Below are 20,776 nucleotides of genomic sequence, written 5' to 3' on the forward strand. Positions count from 1 at the left end.
CTTCCCGCTCATGTTCTTCCCTTAGATTTTTTTTTCAAAGCCTGAGCAAAACAAGAACCAAAACTTTATTACTTGTCACCAAATATTTGGCAACAGATTTTCTTTGGGTATGCCTGTATGGGTAGGCACAGATACATGCCAGCTCCTCTGCCCACATGCCATGTTGTTTGGGTATAAGCCTGTTCCTGAGCGCTGTATAACTTCATTAACTGACACACACCATTGTGTTAGTATTCAGTGTCTTACTAGAGCTTTTCTTGGGTGGCCACACTGATTTGGAACTGTTTCTTATGAGGGTAGGCTTGTGTCTGTCTAGCCAAGAATATGGATAGAGCAAGTGTACATTTTCTTTGATCTGTTGCTGTAAATTCTTTGACTAGTAACCTGTTGCTGATTTTTGAGAGCTACGTAATAAGGTGCAAGCTCTTAAAATGAAACAAGTGTAGGAATTTATTCTCTGCTTATAAAACCCCTACTCTTAAAGAGATTGCAAGAGGGGCCTGTCTGACCTTTTCTAGTGTGGGGAGAACTGTGAACCCTGGAGTGGGATGGTAACTGACAAATCTGTGATTTAACTATTCACAAGCTTTACAAAGTTGTACTATTGAAAATAAACCTTAAGATTCTACTAGTATTTTATTATTTAATTCCAAAAATTCTAAGCCACTGCAGACTGGACAACAATATATTGGGCCTGTCAATGACATCTGTGTCTTAAGATCTGAAACACTTCTGAGCTAGCCTGAGGCTGTGGGTTTTTCTCTCTTCTTTATTTGCATGCAATCTGTCAAAATGATTCCAGTGAGCAACTTACAGAAGCACTTGGCAAAGTGCTCTGTGTGTGTGTGTGTGTGTGTATATATATACACATATATATACATACGTACGTATATATGTGTGTGCGTATACACATACACACACATGTACTGTAGCATTGATGTAGCAACATTTTTGTTTCTAATGGTTTTTCACAGCTCTTTCTGATCATGTTCTCCTATGGCATCAATTGTGCTTTTCTAGAAAGAACTCCAGACGATGCATCTGCTTTCACGATGCTTGGTTTTTTGAATGAGTATCTGCATCTAAAAAGGCAGGCAACGGATGCTTATCAGAGGTAAACAGTATACCCTGGGATGTTTACTAATAGAAGCTCCTTAACTTCTTTTTCCATATACCAGCTGAAAAACTTAGGTTTTTCTTTTCCTTTAATAAGCTTTATTTTCTAAATTCAAAAGTACATCCCAGTTAACTGTACTATAAGCAGGTTATGAGGATGTTATACGGGAATGCAGAGCATGGAGAACTGGAGGAGTAAAGGTGTCCCAAGGCAGAGTGTCTGTCTTATCAGGCTAATCGGTTAATTTGCTATACTGGATTTATGGGGTTTTTATGTTTTTTGTTTTTTTTTATAAACAGATCCCTGATGTAATCTTGAGGTCATTGATGGGGACTGTTTTAATGCAGCCTCCTTTTTGTTTTAGTTTCTGTCTCTCTATCATTTTAATTAATATAGGTTATTGGATTTTGTTTTTTCCTGCTCTCTCCCTTTCATATAGGAGGAGGAGGTGGTGGTGGTGAAGGAAATAGTGTTTGTTGAACATGTTTGCTGATGCATTAAAACTTGGTAAAATAAGCTCTGTTTGTGCTTAATTAGTATAGTAAAAGACTTCTGCATAACACATTTGTATGTTCTGCTTTGAGAACAAATGTCAAAATACGTGCATTGTAGTCATATGGTAGTTATTTGTAATTGTGGTTATTTCAAGGGTTGCTTCACTGCTGAAAAACTCTGAAGATACAGAAAAATATAATATAGCAATGCAAAACTATGGCAGATCGCTGTGGTAAGTATTATTTCAACTCTTAACTTAAGTTTTGAATGTAGTGAATGCGGTGGTGTAAACCATGAGTGAGGCTAAAAGGCGAAAGCTGTAGAAAGGAATGTAGTAACCAACCATTTTTAACTATAGACAAGTTTTAACTTTATGGGTGCTCCAGAGACCTGTAGCATATATAAAAATAAATCACAAGGAATTGCTGTATCTGTTGACAGTTTATAACAAATCAGTGATTCTTTTTGCTGAGTTTGATCTTTAAACACCTTGACATAGTTCACATACAATGTAGTGGTTTTATGATCTCCATACTTTAGATATGGAGCTGTACTCAGCTAGTCTTAGCTTGTGTGGAGTAGCTGCTCCAACCTTGATCAGCAATCTTCTCTACTTGCTATTTGAATTTGTATTGACCAGTATAACATGAAGCATATGAGGTAGAGGTGTTAAGTGCAAGGATGTGACCTTTCTTCTGAAAGATGTAGTTACTTAGAATTCTAAGTTTCTTTCACAATTTTCTTCTAGTCCTGAGGAAACAGAGTCACAAATCTATACAGATAAAGATTTCAGACTGCTCTTCGATATAATTCAAGCTCTGCTAATTAGATTTTGTCAGGTCTCTTAAGGACACTCCCTATACAGTTAAGTTCAGATACATGACACTAGATCTTCTAGGATGAGAACCTCCAAAGATCATTAATCTTTTAACTTTAAGAAGGATCTTAGAAGTGGTTCTTCAGTTTCCCATAGTCTCAGATCCAGACTGTATGCATAGAGATTCCTGTGTGTAACTTAAGCAAGTATAAAGCTCTGATAAGTAATAATTAGTTCTAAAGAACACAATCCTATATAAGTTTTTCAGTGGTAGTCTTAGAACAAGAATGGTGTTAGTGTGTGCGCACACATGCCTCCCTACATTGATTTGCCTTTTATAAGCTTCGTATTTCACCTTCGCTGTTTTCTCCCACTCCCTCTTTACTTCACTGTGTTGGCCATGAAGTGACGTCATTACATATAGCTATTTGTGGATGGTGGGCTTTTCTTCACTATTCTTTCTGTGACAAGATAATCTGGGAGAGTAGTTGGTGGAGGAGGAGGATCAGGAATGTTACACGTTCTTGTCCTAGTCTTGCTTTTTTCCATATATCTGCTTACAACTGCTGTTGGAAACAAAATACTGGACTGGATAGACAACTCTTGAGTCATAGCAGGTGTTGCTCTATCTTTCATACCAGTGACACTTTTTGTTTTTACAGTGCCATTGGCCAGTATGATAAGGCCATTGAAGTTTACACATCCATACCCTTAACTGAGTTTGATGGCATTGTGGGAATAGCATTAGCCTACTTCAAGAAGGGGCTGTTACAAGAAAGTATTAAAGGTAAGCATCTGCCTAATCTGAGGCACTGGGAGGTGCTTTAGCAAGATTAATACTGCCAAATTTGTTTGTCTAACTAACCAAGTTGCAGCTCAGCTCACTGCACTCTTTCACTCCTTAATGCATGAGTAAAATAAAACTTCCATAGTTATTTGACTCATTAGACTAAGCAGGCTGCTAGAGCTATTCTAATGTACTAATGGAAGCTATGTTTCTTCATTTTAAGTATTTAATTTTTATCCATTGAACTGTTGTGTTCTAAGCTTCCCTTGGTCTCAAATGGAATGACTTTTCTTGGAAAAATCAGTTCTAGATAGGAGACTAATTTGTTGTTCAAGACATTCTATAGTGATAGATGTAAATGCTATATTGTTGTATTCTGTGCTGCTAAGATTTGAGGCTTCAAAAAGGCATACTTGAATTGTCAGTGTAAAAGTTAAGTACTCACAGTGGAGCAGCCAGCTCAACATTTTAAATAATCCACAGTTTGTAACTGGGGCTCTGTGTGACCATACCAAGTACAATTTCCTAAGTAAACTATCACAGATGCATTCTTAAATGGTATTCTTTTTCTTCTTCTAAATCAGTGTAAGGATATTGGGTTTTTTTGTTTTGTTTTTCAGATCTATTTCCACTTGCTACATCTTAAACAGCTCCCAGACTCTAAACAGTCTTAAATTTGGCATTTTCTAACACATGGTTTCTCCCAAAGCCCTTGGTCAACATTTTGTCTTCTATCTGTGATTTGAGGTGCACTTGGTGTGAAGATTTAGTGAATCTAAAATTAGTGCCTCTCTGTATAAGCATTCTAATAGCATGCCTTTCCAGAGGCTTTGTAATCGTTGTATTTTTTTTCTCTTACTTAAATTCTGAATCTTGACTTTTTACCAGCCTATGAGAGAGCATTGTCGGTTGCTGAGTCTGAACAAGATAAAGCCCATATCATGACTGCCTTGGCAATAATAGAATATAAACAAAACAAAGTGGATGCTGCAAAGACACTGCTTTTTAAATGGTGAGTGGAGGGCATAATAATCAGTGTATAATGTTTGATTGTACTACTAAGTTCTTAAAGCTACATTTTTATTGGGGTCTCAGATGGGTGTTTAGTATTGTGAAATAGAAATAAGTATGGATAGTGTTCCCTAAAGCCTGTCAGTGCTAACTATCCGTCTTGTTTTAGGGCTTGTGTGTTATTCTATATTAAAAAGCACTATATAGTGGAAAGGCTGGTAGACTGAGCAGTTTGGTTGTCTAATTTCTCGGCATTTAGCTTTAGTAGGTTTATCATTAAGATGATACTAACTTGTAGTGTACTACTCTTTAGGAAATACTTATGTTCTTTAGTTGTAAGAAATCTACCTGGCTAATAAAAAAAAATTTAAATAGTTAGAAATTTCCAGAAAAAATTTGTTGCAGGCATCACAGATGAGAACAGTCTTGTAAATTCCCCATGAAGCAAAGCAGACCTTTTTCAGTTGTTCACTTGCATCATGAATGTCTTTCTCTTCAGACCTCCGGAGACTTAAAGCCCCCTGGCTCATTTTAATTTCTTGGTAGCTATGAATTAAGGTCTAGTATCTCAGTGTCTCAGGGCAAATCTCTGGCTGTACTGGCTGTACTGTCTCTGTCTTGCCAGCAGATTCCCAAAGTTACTGAAGTGGTGAAGGTCTATGACCTAGTACACTCTAAATCCTGCGTAACTGATGATTAAATAGCTGGGGAGCTGATATTTCCTACATCCTATTAGTCACTGCAGAGCTCTATTTTTATCATAAACTTCAACAATAAGAACTTCCTACACAATGTTAGTCACTTGTTTTTAAAGGGGAAAAAGTGATAAATGCTCTAGAAAATAACACTAAGTAAATCTGTCTAGACTTAGATCTGAAGCACAGCGCTGCAAAAGTGTACAGTGGAATTTCAGTAACAAGAAAAAATAACCGTACATTCTATTCAGACAGATAATGAAATTTTATGCCAGATGGTCTAACGGGCTTGAGCAGGGCATTGCACAAGGGGCTGCTTTTAATATTTTCTCATGGCCAGCTTGGCATAGGGATTTTGGTAATGACTATGTCTTTATAGCTAATATGATAAAGTAACTGTACTTAATCATGGGAGGGGTGTGCCTTTGCCCCATATAAGAGACTTAATGCTGGCTATTCAATTTTGCATTTAACAACTCTTAAGGTTTTTTTTCCTAGGAACTAAAAACAAAGCATAGAATGGGATGTTTACATTTTTGCTTTTATTTGAAGTCAAAAGTAATAATCAGGTACTTGAAAAGGAGCCTTCTAAGACTCATCTGATAAATGAAACTAGGCAGCACTTCAGTCTGTAATTATGTTTTGCACATGGCAGTTATTTAACTCTAAATAACAACTATTGCCATATACTGTTTCATTATTTGCCTCCTTTAAAATGGTTTTGCAATTTACTATTGACAATTGAATTACCTCTGGTGTAAGAATACCTCCAATTAGTACACCATTTAAGATCTTTGTTTCTGGTTGTTTTGCACTGAGCTTGGTCTTTGTTTTCACAACAACTTGAGTTGAAGTTCAAGGAATTATCTTTACTTGAGTTAGAGTTTTCCACCTACACAGAATAATTTGCTGAACTGTGTCTAGTAGTTCTTCCTTAAAACGTTGAATACTATTGATGAAAGATTAAATGGCTTCTCATAATGAAATGAATGCTGATTCATTTTTAAGTGATAGTGGAAAATGTGCTCAAACTACCTTTAAGCTACAACAAATCATGATGTAAACAAACCTTACTTTCTTCAAACTGTCTAATTGAAAGAATAGTTCTATATAAGAGGCTCATTTCTGTCTGGACTTCTGTTGTAAATAGGAACACTGCAACTAGCACTAGTTAAAAGTACAGACTTTTTCAAGAAAAGAATATAAGTGTTGGTGTTAGATGTTCTCTTACCATTCATTTTATGGGTACTTCATGAGGGCAACTAATGTGTTGATTCTTGCCAAATATTTATAGTTGGTGAGCTTGAGTGCTGAAATACTACGTAACTACTGCTCTCTTTCTTTATCCTAAGATCTCGAGAATATTGATCTAGCTTGATCCAGCATCCTGTAAAGAGGTCATTAATTTAGCATACCATAACTATTGATAAATTAAGAGTTCATACTGTGACTGCAAGCCAGGCAAGAGAGAGGGTTGGATACTGGTGAAGAGGGACACTCAGAGTTCATGAGGAGTTAAACGGGATAGATTTATTAAAGGCCTTATACTCCAAGCTGCGTGGGGAGCCCCGAGAACCATGCGGAGGGGTTGCTCTGGGAGGCTGCTGAAGGCATGGATCAGATGCGTGGGTCTGATGCCCAGGTGGGACTCAACTCCTTGTATCCTAAGGGCCCCTTAAGTCTACTAGAACTATTTTCTTATCTCAGCTGTACTAACCTTGAGAGATTACTGTCTGGGAAGACATTGTTGACAAAACAAAATACGCATTCCTGGTCCAGATGGGAATTTGGTCAGTGTGCAGTTTCATACACTGGGCCTGCTACCGCGCACTCTGCCAGTTACTGACTCCTCATCAGGTCTTCTGCAGATGATCTTACTACACATATATAGGAGCAAGCGGTCTCTGAAGTAACAAACACTGTAATATTACAAAGTTTTAATTTGTGCTTTCCAATGACCTGTCTCCTTTCCTCCCTCTGGTTCAACAGCTCATTAAAGGAACCCAGTACAGAAAGTCTGAAGGCTCTGTGCACGTTAGGACTGGTGAAGCAGGATGCTACACTTGCAACAGCAGCACTAAAAGAATTATTGAAGCATGTCAAAGGGGAAGATAGCATTTACGAGACATGCCTTATTACTTCTGCTGTTTATGCATTGCAAGGTAGAAATGTGGAGGTCCAGAGACAGGTCTCCAAAGCAATTCATAGGTATGTATTCTGTATTTCTTTTTAAATTGCCTTATAAACTCATCATTTTGTTAACGTTGAGTAGTAAGCAAACCTCTGCTCACTTGCAGCATGCTTGAAAAACAAAATTCTGTTGATTTATTAGGTCAGGCTGCCCAAATTTAATGACTTGTTTGGGGTTTTCTGTTTCTAGTTTGGTTAGATAAACTGTTAGATAAAGTTGGCTATTCTAGAAAAGCAGTTCTTACCATAGATAGCAGAACCTTCAACCTAGAAAAGGTGTAGGACTTTTACCTATTATTTAATGGCCTCTGGGGTAGTTCATTCTGTCAGCTAAGAGTCCTTGTTTAAATGTGCTCTGATTAACCTAGGCATCAGGGGAGAGGGGATTTTAATCAAAGCCTTTATGCAAGCAGCACCCTGTACTCTCTCTGGGTGCTTTCAGAAATTGTCCTGTTTGTAGAACATTTCCCCAAACTGCGATTAAAATTCCTTATTTCTTTAGGCTAGGAGGACAAGATATTTAATTGATATGCATATAGTGTACTTCATTTCTTTAACTAGAAGTATAACTTAAGTATTTTGTTGACTCTGTGTGTTTTAAATCACTGTCTATGTCTATTTGCTACCACAGTGAGTTTTCTTTTTAATAGAAAAAAATACATTTGGGATTTATAGCAACTGCATACAGAGTTACAGAAGACCAAATTCATGTGGAATTTGGGAAGTCTAATAACCTTGTTCTTTTCCCAGTAACCCTGATAATCCTGCCCTTTGGTCTCTTCTGTCTCGACTAGTTCCACTGTATATGCCACAAAATGCAAAAGTAAGTGCATTTCTATAATACATGTGTGGTGTTTACCTCCTGAGTAAAAGCTATGTGTGTGTTTCTTAACCAGAAGACAACAGACAAGCCTCAATACAAGTTCATTCACTAGTTAACAGGAAAAGTTCAGGTTACATATACAAGTAGTTACTGAGTAAGTTGCATACACAATTATTTCCATCTTTCACTGGATAGTAATCCTTTATCTACTTAAAATAAACTTACAGAAGAAAGTTACTCATTATTCCAATAGGAAAAAGCTATTTAAGAGCTTTTACTTGCTGTCTTTGTAGCCCTGCTGCACAAGGCAGTGATGATAACATCCGTATGCTGATACAAGGATCCCCCAATGGACTTAAAAGCTCTTAAGAAAAACTTGTAGATATACAAGCTTAGAATCTCTCTCTCTCTCTCTCTCTCTCTCTCTCTCTCTCTCTCTCTCTCTCTCTCTGTCTTTTCAAAAACTTATAAAAGTACTTTTGATTTCTGGCTGACGCCTCCATGTTAAACAGTAACCTCAAAATGTGTATGTCATCCCAGAAATGATCACATTAGCCTTTTTTTCACAGGGAATGAGCCCAGAGTGGTTAAAAAGAAAACTGTATGTGTGTCCGTAAAAAAAAAAAATTTTTATTTTTTTATAGGATTTTTGTGTGTTAATTTGGCTAGTCTAGTCAGTATCACTTTTTGTAATAGCTAATATTTCTTTCCTGCTTTTGTGCTCACTATTAGCTCTTTTCCAAATAAACATTCATTGTCTCAATTTATGGCAATTATCCAAACTGAAATAGCACCTGAAAACAAATTCCTTTCTATATGGGGCTGAAACTAGCAAGACAGCTTTAATCTTGAATAACTCTTTGTAATTCTTTATAACTAGATTGTTCTTCAGAGAAGAGAAATGTCCAATGGTAAAAACTTAGTCTGTATCTCTGATTAAGACCGGCAAAAAAGTCTTGACTATGTATTTTGTGTAAAAGTTCTGCATTTGTCAGTCATCTAACCTGTTTAATTTTTTTTTTTTATCTTGCAGGGGGGAGCTGTGGCAGGAAACGTTGCATGTGCGCTTGATTTAAACCATGGAAAGGTTTGAATTTCTCTTGAAATGCAGACTTAATTTCATAAATGATCCTAAAACAAATCCCATCTGGTCATTTACAGTAGACTGCTAAAAATGATTTTTGTGTTCTCTGTAGGAAGTTCTGCTGAACATTGCAGTTAATCAGTTGGCAGCAGGATGTCACTCATTAGAAGATCAGAAAAACAATCCTCTGAAGAATATTCAAAAGGCAATCCATCTCTGTCCAGGTTGCTCTTGTTCTCCAACATACTAGCATGGGTTTTTGTTTGTTTTCTTATTAGAAACAAACCTCTTGCCCAAAGAAAGAATGTGCTTTCCCTTGGATTGATCAGCCACCTGTATGCTCTGTGGAGAATACCTGGAGTTGAACTTCTAACTGTCATTCTAATTTTAGGCCTGTTGAATTAAACCAGGCAAGGGAGGAAAAAAAAACAAAGAAGAGTTTTACAGTTGTTCTGAAAACTTTGGCAATTTGTTTATCATATAGTAGGAGAAGAGATAACTATTTCATATATTAGACCAAGAAAAAGTTCTTTCAGGGACAGTGTGCTACACTGAGCAGAAAAGATCTATTCATCTAGGTTAAGACTTTGGATTTGAAATGCTCTGTTACAGTATACTAGTTAAATGATGATCTTCGTTAAATGTATAAAGAGCAAGTCTATTAGGGTTTTCAAGGCTTTGAAAAGTAGCACTTGAAAGTGAAATACCCTGAAACATTGTTCCTTCTGCAGTGTTAACTGCTCTGATGCATCAATGTGGGTTGCAAATTAAAAAAACTTGAATTTCTTTCTCACAGGTGCACACGTGACAACTATTCACAAACGTTACCCTTCACATTTTACTTTAAGATCCTCAAACCTTGTTTTATTTTCCAAACAAATTTCATAATCTTAGAACTGAAAACTTACATGGCTGATTTTTTTTTTTGAATGAGCTCTGTATAGTTCAGGACTACAGAAGCTGGATTCTTTCAATCACAGTTGCTCCTGACTTGGCTAGGTCAGGATAATGCTGAGCTTGAATTAGCTGATGTGAGAAGCAGGCACCTATCCATGATCATCCTAACTTTCATACTGGTGTTTGGACAAGGCTGAGTCTGTGATTGAACACTGTGGATCGTGGTATCTTGGGATTTATTTTTTTGCTGCTGCTGTGTATATATGTGTGTGTGTATATGTATATATGTGTATATATAAAAATGATAATGGAGTTTAATCTGCATAGTCAGAAGTCAGCTGGCAGCTTCAGAGCAGCTTAGCAGTAGCCATGTAAAAAACTATTAGATGGCTTTAAAAGCAGCATCCTTGTCTTAGGATTTGAAGTGTCTTGCCTGTTAGTGGCAAATAGTTACCTGCTGCTGTGTGCTGAGCAGATGTAAGATCTAGTTCACTTATTTGCCTCCTTCTTGTTATCTCTTATATGCAATATGTGGTTCCATTGATAACTGTATTTTCTGTGTGGCAAAAATCATTATAAGTGGTATACCTATGCATTAAGAACAGACACAAGTTCCCTTTAACAATTCTCTCCTTCTAGATAATCCTGCTGCCTGGGCAGTGCTTATGGCAGCCTGTCATGCTGAAAACACTATTGGCTGTCTAAACAACACGGAGCCAATGCAAACAGATCTAGAGATGACTCTCGTATCTACAATTTCAGCCAAAAGTAAGACACACAAAAAATTTTTAGTTAAAAAAAATAAAATTGAAATGCACTAAGCTTGCAATACTCTTCTGAAATTCAGAGCTCAGAAGCAAATCTGAGAATCTCGCGGTACTGTTTTGAGCTGTAACTGTAATTTTCCCAGAAACGTACTAAATCATGTCGTCAGAGTTAGGGTTAATTAATGTGATCGTAGCTTCCCCAAACCCTTTCCCCCCTCCTCCTCCTGCCCCCCAAAGCCTCAAATGCTTTTTTGAGATAATACTTCTGAAGTGATACCTAAATGAATGGATGAAGGTATCAGACCAGTAGAATAGTTTACCGAAAAAAAGTCTCGAATACTCCATGAATCGTCTAACTCTTTCAGTAGAGGGATAAACCATACTAATAGACCTTACTCTTGCTTGAGGTCCTTAGCATCTTGCAAACAAAATTCCATGTTTGTTTGCTTATTCAGAATATTAATTCTTAATGTTTAGCTTTCCACTGCCCATTCTTGTTTTTAATTCTATCATCTCTTGTTGTGCTTGCTAATGAAGGAAGCCCTGTCAGACTAATAGACTCTTGAGCTCTCCCTTACTAGGTCTAGAGCACATGACATAGTATGGTGCTATAGCATATTCAGTAAAGTGTTTTATCTATGTTTGCAGCTGGAGAGAACAGCCTTCCAGCTAATTACATCCAAACTCTTGAAGACTGGTCTCTGTGTCAAGCTATTACCAGTCTAAAAGAGACTGGTAGGATCTCAGAAGCTGAAGCACTTTGTAACAAGGTATGATGGCAGCATACTGACAGAATGTGGTAGTATTGTATAAAAATTACAACTTGTCTGTGCTGTACAAAAAGGCAATCATTGAATTAGCAACTGTCTGTTCCAGGAGAGCTGCTAACTGCAGTGGTTGTTGGTGCATCTCTCCCCCCCACCGGCTCCACACCCAAGATGATTATTTTGTCTGCAATACCAAAAGTGTCTTAATAGTTGAAGCAAGCAAGATATGTCATGTTGTAGCAAAATTTGGTCTCTCCTTCTTGCCTATTTTCAGTAGCCTAGTATTGAGTGAAACATTACAGAAATTCAAAGCTTCATATCCTGGTAGGAGACTGGCAGAAAAGTGAACTGCCTTTTGTTCTGTGGTTGAGTTGTATTGATTCTCTGTTTCAGAGCCTAAATTCAGTTCTGACTACAAACAGAAAGAAGATTGACTTGCGTAAGTCATTAAGGATAGCATTAAAGAAAAAGAAAATCCCAATTTAATGATTTAAAAAGAAATCTTCAGTCAACCCAGTTGGCAACTATTGTGTTAGCAAGCCTGAAGTATATGTATCTGGGTCTGTTTCATGTTTTCACATGTAGAAGACTTGACAGAAGATGAGCAAAGTAACAACTGAACTCAGTCACACGTCACTTACTTTCGCAAAGGAAAATGTCCTTTGGGAAAGGAGTTAAATCCTAAAAATGAGATGCAGTAAAGATACTGGTTTTCTAGGGGGGAATACTTTCCTCTGTTTGTTTGCTAGGAGATGTTTTACTTTTCTGACCAGCCTGTCTACTGACCGGTCTTATCTTTACAAGAGTTGCGAATCTCCACATATATGTAGTGATAGGTCAGGGTGGTGGTGTGGGTTGGTTTATGGTTAGTTTTTATTTATTTTATTGGCTGAATAATTAGTCTGGTGTGAAGAGAGTCAGTCAAACTTCAACAGAGGTTTGGGAAGAAACAAGGAATCGGACTCTCTGGTACTGCTAACTCTTATTAACAGTTTTGGCCTTGAGATTACCAGAAAATAGTGCAACTGGGGGTGATGAGTCAGGCATCTGCTGTCTTCAGTCTGAGACAGGCAATGTGAATTTCACAATTGCTAATGGGGAAAAATTGCAGCAAATACCTGCATCTTATATTGGCTTTCATGCCGTATCTCTGATTAGTTAATCCTCCAGAATATTTTTTGTCATAAACTTTCTTACATATGTGCTTTTTTTTCCACAAAAGAAGCTTGTTAAGAACCCCCAAGCAATACATTTTGTTTAAAGGTGAGATGGGAGGAGATGAAAAGTGTAAGTGTAGTCTTAAAAAAAGAAAGAAAAAAAAAAAGAAAAAAAAAACTCATTTGAGCTAGAATTCTCAGATGTATCCTGGTTTGAACAGGTAAACTAGAATACAGTGTGATTTGCAGAAATATTGAGTCTTTTACCTGAGAAGAAGAAAGCAACAGGTGACTGGTTTTCTGGCTTTGTTCTTTTGGATGGACTTGTTCTAAGAAGTAAACTCTATCTGCTGTCACTGAACAGATGTTTAGTAAAATGTTTTTATTCCAGTGAGAATAAGGCACCTTAGCTGTGAGAACCAAAATCACTTGGGAAATGCTCAAGGTCACTTCTAACCTTGTGACAGCTTTTTTGCTTTTATTAGCCGCAAATTCATAATGATCATGAAGCCAGGGGAGAACCAAAGGGTTTATTCATCTTTCCTTTCTTAGAAAGGTACAGGTTTACCATTATCCTATCTATCTTTCAGAAGCCTCTAAAGGTGGGACATGTGCAAAACTTAAAGTAGATCTCATATGTATTTTGGGAATAGGAGGAGAAAAAAAAGCCCTTACATTTCCATGTATCAATTTCTGGACCACCCCTTGTACAGAGAAGGGGGAGAAAAACACACTCTTGCAAGTGTCCTGGGAACGTTTTCAGTGTTTTCTGTGAAGATGCACATGGAAACTTAAGTGTTTCCTGATATTGGGAAATGGTATTTCTGGTATCTTGTAGAGTTCTGATTTGATTTTTTTTTTTTTTTTTTTTTTTTTTAGGGTTTAAAAAGGTACCCAGAGCACCCAGGTCTGTTCTTGCTTTTGAGACAAATTCAGTGTAAGCAGCTGTTGCAGTCTCACAAACAGCTTCCAGATACCATCCTGGAGGAGCTTCGCAAGACTGTCATGACCAGTTCAACAGTTGCAGCCTGGCAGGTAAGTCTGGATTCTCTCCTCAATTTTTGTATGCTGGCCTGTTCAGTGAGCTCTCTGAGCAGAGTGGGCTAGTTTCACTGTTTACTTTTGTTCATCCACTGACAGCCAGTGAGAGAGAAGCTAGCTCATATTCAGTTCTTTATAAAACTGTAATGTTATGTGAATTTTCTTTAATTGTTGAAATAACAAAGACTGTTGGTAAGAAGGAGACTACTTAAAGGTAAGAGAAGTAAGAACTTAGGAGTAAACATCTGATGCTTGTCTCTAGGAATCGGTGACTTGGCAGTCTGAGCAGAAACTAGTAAAATGTTTCATAACCTATAAGAATAGATAGAAATAAATGGTTTCCTAATACAGTAATATGTGCTTTCTTTTTCAGGGAATGAAAACTTAAAATAAGTCTCTCTTGATCTTTCTGCTTAATTTCTTGATATCAAGTGTCTCATTCTCTTGAGTCAGTTGAGGCTAGGGGCGAGGAAGAGAAAAGACATCCCAAAGCAGTATTTGCCGACTGCCTTCTGTAGGATCCCAAGTGATTGTTTCTAGTTAATAAGAACATGCTATAGCTTGGTTCATGTTGCTTCTGTGAGATGATCTGAGAAGACTGTCTCACAGATACCAACCAGTAAGTCTCCCTTCTGCCTCCTTCCCACCCCCGCCACATATACATTTCTAACTGTTGCTGTTAGTTACAGTTACTATCTTCCTTTGCTAATCTTAGCAGCATGTGTAGAAAAATTCCATGAACTGCTGTTGCCCTGTATGTAGCTGGATAGCTGTAGCATATGTGATACTCCCCCCTGCTTACTGAATAAGTAAAAACTTCTTTGTGTTAAGTTTCCTTAAAGTGATTTCAGTGCCAAAAGACCGGAGAAAGGAGCTGAAGTGGTCGTTATTTCCCTTGTTATAAGACTGCAGATCATGGTTTGTGAGACTTCATCTCTCCTTAGCTATATACAGTGCTTGCTCAAATCGGCTTTGCAAAATGCAAGGGCATGTGAAAGAGAGAGAGAGAGAGATGATTATGTACTCTATTTTAGTAATAATCTTGAAAATGGAGTTAGGTGTTTAAGCAGTCTTCTTCAAGCATCCCTTGTGTGGACAACTGTCATCTTGCTCACAAGCAGCAAAAGAAAATGAAGTGTGGGTTTTTTTGGGGGGGGAGGGAGGTTGTTTTACTTTTGGCCAAGATTTAAAGCAGAGATTCTTTTGAGCAAGACCTTTCTGATACTCGGTTAAAGAAGATATTTTAATCTCAGGGCTTGGATGATATCCTGGAAAAGCTTCCATGGCTGCTATGTTTATTCATAATGGATAGATCTAGGCTTTCATTTTTTTCTGGCTCTAAACTTCTTAATGGTTTGGTAAATGTTTTGTCTTGCTTGTAAGTATCTGTTGTGATGCTTTACAGTGTTATTAAATTACAGGGGCCATTAACTTTTTGCATAAGTCTCGACTTTTGTCTAAATAGTTCTCTTGCAGCATTTAGGAGTATTGCTGAACTGCTTTCCTGATGGCTGTTCCACCTTTTTGCTATGGCTTACAGGGAAAATAGTGAAAAGCTGGCATTTTAGGGCTGCTGCTGTTTATTTTTTAATGAACATCCTCTTCTCCCTTCTCCTTCACATCTTGAGTTTTAGATGTCTCCAGCTGCAAAGTACTGAGGCCAGTAAAGTCTTTTGAGCATCCTGAATGGATGCTTTACGAAAGTCTTGCAGCTTGGGGTCAAGAATGCACAGTCTCACTAGTGCTAATAGAACAGAAACTTCAGAAAGTACTTAATGTTTAATAACTGCTGTGCATCAGAAAGTGCTTAGAATTGTGCCCTTCTTAATGCTGGGCAGTCCTGAGGTAGAAAACATCTAATGATCTTTGTTAAAGTAAGGGAATCCTTTTTTTTAAAAAAAGGATTTTTAAAAGGATTCCCTTTTTTAAAAAAAAAAAAAAAAAAAAAAAGTTTTTTTGTTTGCCTGATGACCCAGTAAAGAATATTTCTAAATGTGGCTTATTTGTTTTGGAACATCTTCATGCACATGTCAGGGATTTGCAAACTTGTGGCTGCATCTGCTCTGATAAATGTAGCATGGCTACAGGGTTAATGAGGGAGGAGCGAGAATCCTTTTCCTTATCTTTGTGAGAGATCCCAGGACAGTTTATGCTGGCAGAACTGGCAGAAGCATGAAACTGCAGATCTGCACGCCTGCTTTCATTGCCCCGTGTAGCTCCTCCAGCATGAGTCTGCTTTGGTCAAAAGTGGTGTAGCCCTAAATCTACACCAGTTATCTGAGCTCAGACAGCAACTTCTAATGTCTGCAAGTTCCTGACTTTGCTCAAGGTAGGCTGGAAGAACGTTTATTCAAGGGGAGAAACTTTAACCTTTCATTTCTACAGAAGTTTAGGGGACAAAGGAGGCACCCCACAGTGTTCGTTTAGTCTGAAGGATGACTTTAACAAAGCCAGCGACATTATTTATTCATCTATGACCAATCTCCAGATTAAAACAGCTATCAAATAGCTGACTATGAATGGTCAAGAGAACTATGAAATGTTACTGCAGTGAGGTGCCCTGCCAGCTCTGCAATCAGGAAACTACATTTTCCTGCAGGGCGGTATGTTTTTGGAATATAGGACAGAGTGTGGAGGGGGGGTGGCTGTGTTTTAGCTAACAGTTTGTTGTGGCACTCTTATAAATTGAACTAAATGGTATTACCTGATGAGATGCATATTTTGGTGGCTCCCTAACTGACTGTGACTGTTTATTTTCAGTGGCTGGCAAAAGTATATCAGTCCCAAAGAATGATGGTGGCAGCGGAGATGTGTTACAGAAAGAGTCTGCAGTTGGCATCACAGCAGGGCAGCTGGAATGGGAAGTTATCCAGTCTGCTCAGGCTAGCTATGCTTGCACTGGAAATCTGCATGGTAGGATGATCAAAATTATGTAACTATATGGTTTAACATGAGTTTGCATAATGTAGGGCTTCTGTAATCTCCAGATGAAACTTATGTTTCAATGACTTTATTTTATGAATGACAACTTGAGAATAAACTAAGACTTCAAAGTACAGTGGACTGTTTTTAGAATCTTCCTCTGTAGAAAAGGTTTTGTGAAAAAAAAATCAACTAGAACCACTGTGCACCCCCCCACTTCCCCCCCCCCCCAAAAAAAAACCTACTTTCACTACAGCTTATTTCTCTAACACCAAGTTCAGTGTGATCTTCCAAATTGACTCAGTTCTAAAGTCTCTGTCCTTTAATTCAGGCAGCTTGTTTTAATAAACCTTTTTACTGCAGCAGTGTTTGGATACTTTGTTCAGGTTTCAAGTAATTTTGTTATATGGCCATATTTAGGTAAGGTGCCTTGCCTTGAAGTGTAAAGAGAATGTAAGGGAATCTTGTGAAATAAGGAAAATTGCTGTACTCTTTGCACTGAAGAGTCAGGTGAATGTAACTAAATTAACGGAGAGCGTCTATTTTTTTTTAAGCACTGTCTCTCTAGAAACTTGAAGTGCACTAGCAGGCTTCTTTAAAGCCTAATACAAAAGGCAGACATTGCCGTGATCTTGACTAACAGCTTTTTATATCCTTTAACTGTCAGCTGACTTAACAGCTATAATCAAGATCAGGCAAAGGAACCCCATATATCCTGAGTGGTTACCTAAGAAAAGGTGGTTTTACTGAGGGTAAAGCTGCAAAACTGTTTCTGGTGAGAAAAGAATCCCCCTGAGCATAGACAAGTTAGTTCCCTTCTCACAAGAGGGAAAGCCATATGCTTCAAAAGGCAGAATTTCTCAAGTAGAGACAAGTTCTTTTTTTCCCCCTCACGATTCTTCTGTCCCTTTCCTAGTGGTATACTCCCCATTGCCAAATAAATTCTAAATCTGTTATTGCAAAAGTTTCTGCAGATTGCAAGGTATTTCTGTGTATTCTCTTCACTGAATTAATACCGCCCCTTCAGATGCTGGCCTGAACTGCTTGGGAATGTATGAAATTTCATTTACAACCATAGAAAAAACATAGTATGAAATAATTCTATTAAATTAACCGTCCCTCTTCAGTACTTTTCGCATGAGCAGAATGGCTGAAAGTGGGTTTCTGTTGCTTGTCTTTGATCTGTATTTGGTTTAATGAAACGTGTAAAAGCCTGATCAAAACCTTGCTCAGGTATGAGAAAGCTCTATGTTTCAAAAATGCCTGTGTCCCTGTTATCTGTCCACCTAAAAACATGGGTACCTCTTTGCAAAAAAACTAAATGTTATTCTGACAGGGAGGATAATAAGTTTTCCTTAAGCCAAAAGATGTAATAATTTGCTGAATAGTTGCTCCATTAAGTAATTAAATTACTGTCTTGGAACTGGTTTTTACTTTCATAAGACTTCTCATTCCTTAGCCATTTCTGTGGATAAACTGTACTTACTCTAGAATAGTCTTTTGTATCGGATGAAGACTTACAAAATGAAGAGCAGACAAGGGTTTGTGATTAACTCAAGCCCTGTGTTAAGACATGTATGGAAAAAATAAAAAGCTTGCGTAAATTGCAAAAAATTGCATAAATGAGCAAGCGGAATGCTCCCAAGGCAGCTCTGAGGATACTTAATGTAGTTTTTCCAGGCCCTTCTGGCATATGTGGTTTGTGTATGTTTCTCTGGTTTTGTTTATTTGTTTAAGAAATCTCTTACTAACCTGCAAAATATTTTACGTAACACAGAACAGCTTGAATTAAACCTACTCGCTAGGAAGCTGCAAACAAATACTGATTTAAGCTACAATGAAGTCCTCTGATCTTTGTATGTGTTTTAATTATAGGCTAATGTCTCAAATGAGCACTGGCCATCCTTGGTTCAGGAGGCAACAACTGAAGCCATGAAACTTTCTTCGTGCCCCTTGGCAGCTCTTCTGCAAGCTCTACTACAGTATAATCGCAAAATGGGAGCAAGGTATGAATAATCTATTATGTTTGAAAGGAACACATTATCTAAAAGTAAGATGCTTGGATATAACTCAAGAGCTAAAGGAAAATTGAAAATTAGAATTAATGAAGTAGCAGTTAAAAGGGAAGGGGGTGAGGTTTGGTGATGAGGGGATAAAGAAGCAGCAGAATTTCCCTCCCTTTCTCCATAAGCTTTTAGATGACCAAGATATCAAGAGAAAAGACAACTTTTTCTTTTTCTTGACTTTTTTATATATATATATATATATATATATATATACACACACACACACATATATATAAAGCATGTAAGCCAAGTAAATTACAGTCAACAAGTGCACATTTTTCTGAGATGCTGTTAAATAGCATGATGGAAACAAGTATCAGTACTCTAGCTAGTGCTGGGATCCAATTTGATCTCAAACTGGACTTCGTTGGGCTTCACATCTAATCCTGAATAGCTGAAGGTTATTCAACTGGAGGTGCTCATGGGGGCTTTTTGAGGGAGGAGAGAAAGGTATCTTATTTTGAAGAGAATTTGGAGCTTCTTACTTAGTAAGTTTGGTTTTAAGTCTAGTTTGTGTTCTTAGAAATATCTAACAAAAAACAGGTAAAAACTACTGAACAAGAAAAATGCAACATTCCATTTTCCATAGCTTTTCTAGTTAAGCAAAAATTTCAAAGACATTAGCTTCTCCGGAGTCTGAGTTTGCCCACTTTTTCTGTGGGCTTGTAGAAAGGTGACAAGCATCCTAATGTGATTATGTGGCCATTGTCAATTAAAAAACAAAAAGACCAAAAACTCGCTTAACCAATTAAAATCAGTTTTATTACAGTTGAAGGTATTCAGTTCCTTAAACAGTAGATGTATCCCGAGATCTATTTGGTCTTGCTATATGTTTCAAAATAATGAAACAAAAAACAGGTGCAGTCTCTCAACAGCCCATTAAATCACAATGTAATGGAAAATTACCTTAGTTACAAAGGACAGAATTCTTGAAACAACAGCCAAAGCTGATGGAGCACCAGTGAATGAATGCTGTATCTTTAGACTTAATTGCTGATCTTTTTTTACCAGCTTTCTGTCATCATGGTGGTGAATTTGAATAAGTCTTTGGTATGAGTTGGCAGCAAGACAGTATCAGCCAAATAGAATACTCTCTCCATAGCATTCTACTTAAATTTCTCCTCCTTTCTACCATTTCACATCTTGCCTCTGTTGTGTATTACAGGAACTGCAGTAAATTTTGTGAGTGCTGGATTAAATATGTTTGTGTGTAACACTAAATTATTTGGGGATTAATAAAACTCTTATTCTTGTAGCTGTATCTTATGGGAACATCCGTCTTTAAAGGATTTATTTTGTAGTTCTTAAATAGTAGAATATCTGTTATACTGCTAAGCAGATCACCCATGGAAATCAGATGTTGGGCTGAGTGCACAGACAGCATGAGGTTTATGATGTTATCATAGTGGTCAATACCTGCTATTTCAATCTGATTTTGGGTTGCTTACTAGCTAAAGCCCTAACTTGCATGTCGTGTATTAAACATAACAGTGGGGGCAGTATTTCTGAGCATTGTAGGTGAAAAGCAACAGATACATAGGAAACAAAGGAACATGCAGCTCACCTCTCTTACTTTCTTGGGAGGTATGGAAACAAGGACATTCCTTTATGTTACTTTTGATTATTGTTGCTTATATGGGCTTCTTAAATCTTAAGATCAAAAAATCTACAGAGGCATTCTGGTTTAATCACCAAGGTCTTAAAAGCTATATGCAAGCTAGTCAGCCAAATTTTGCAGTTTATTTGAATTACGTTTTCACTGTGCTTTTAGGGAGACTCGTCGAATGTTGGAAAGACTGGTGTATCAGCCTGGGAATCCAGAAACCATAGTATCTGTTGCACGCTGGTACCTTCTGCAACATCTGTATGCCAAAGATGATTATGAATTAATAGATGTAAGTCAGTCAATTTAATACAGAAATTCAGACAATTTCCATCAAATACTGTGCTTCAAATTGAAATGGAGTGGAGGGAGGCCTGGGGGACTGTAACTCTCTTGCTGTATGGTTTGCTGGTCTAAGGATTCCACATGGGCAAAATTAACTCAGTTTTCAAAATCGCATCCAGTTTGTTTGAAAGCTTTTCCCTTCCTCCATACAATAGTAATGAAAAGCGACAGTAAAATCTTTCTGTAATCCAA

General features: G+C 37.5%; 1 protein-coding gene across 2 annotated transcripts in view; it reads left to right on the top strand.

Annotated features, from left to right (window-relative positions):
• The window catches only part of SKIC3 (SKI3 subunit of superkiller complex), a 49,571-nt gene that overhangs the window by 26,699 nt on the left and 2,096 nt on the right, over window positions 1–20,776 (top strand). For both annotated transcript variants that reach the window (XM_062599893.1, XM_062599894.1), the window contains exons 28-41: window positions 1,021–1,114; window positions 1,767–1,844; window positions 3,092–3,216; window positions 4,105–4,228; window positions 6,912–7,130; window positions 7,863–7,935; window positions 8,969–9,022; window positions 9,132–9,243; window positions 10,556–10,684; window positions 11,332–11,453; window positions 13,487–13,642; window positions 16,409–16,561; window positions 18,446–18,576; window positions 20,408–20,531. In XM_062599893.1, the coding sequence (XP_062455877.1) occupies window positions 1,021–1,114; window positions 1,767–1,844; window positions 3,092–3,216; window positions 4,105–4,228; window positions 6,912–7,130; window positions 7,863–7,935; window positions 8,969–9,022; window positions 9,132–9,243; window positions 10,556–10,684; window positions 11,332–11,453; window positions 13,487–13,642; window positions 16,409–16,561; window positions 18,446–18,576; window positions 20,408–20,531 (1,694 nt within the window). The remainder of the gene's footprint in view (window positions 1–1,020; window positions 1,115–1,766; window positions 1,845–3,091; window positions 3,217–4,104; window positions 4,229–6,911; window positions 7,131–7,862; window positions 7,936–8,968; window positions 9,023–9,131; window positions 9,244–10,555; window positions 10,685–11,331; window positions 11,454–13,486; window positions 13,643–16,408; window positions 16,562–18,445; window positions 18,577–20,407; window positions 20,532–20,776) is intronic.

This window comes from Rhea pennata, chromosome Z (assembly GCF_028389875.1).
Source record: "Rhea pennata isolate bPtePen1 chromosome Z, bPtePen1.pri, whole genome shotgun sequence".
Classification (NCBI taxonomy): domain Eukaryota; kingdom Metazoa; phylum Chordata; class Aves; order Rheiformes; family Rheidae; genus Rhea; species Rhea pennata.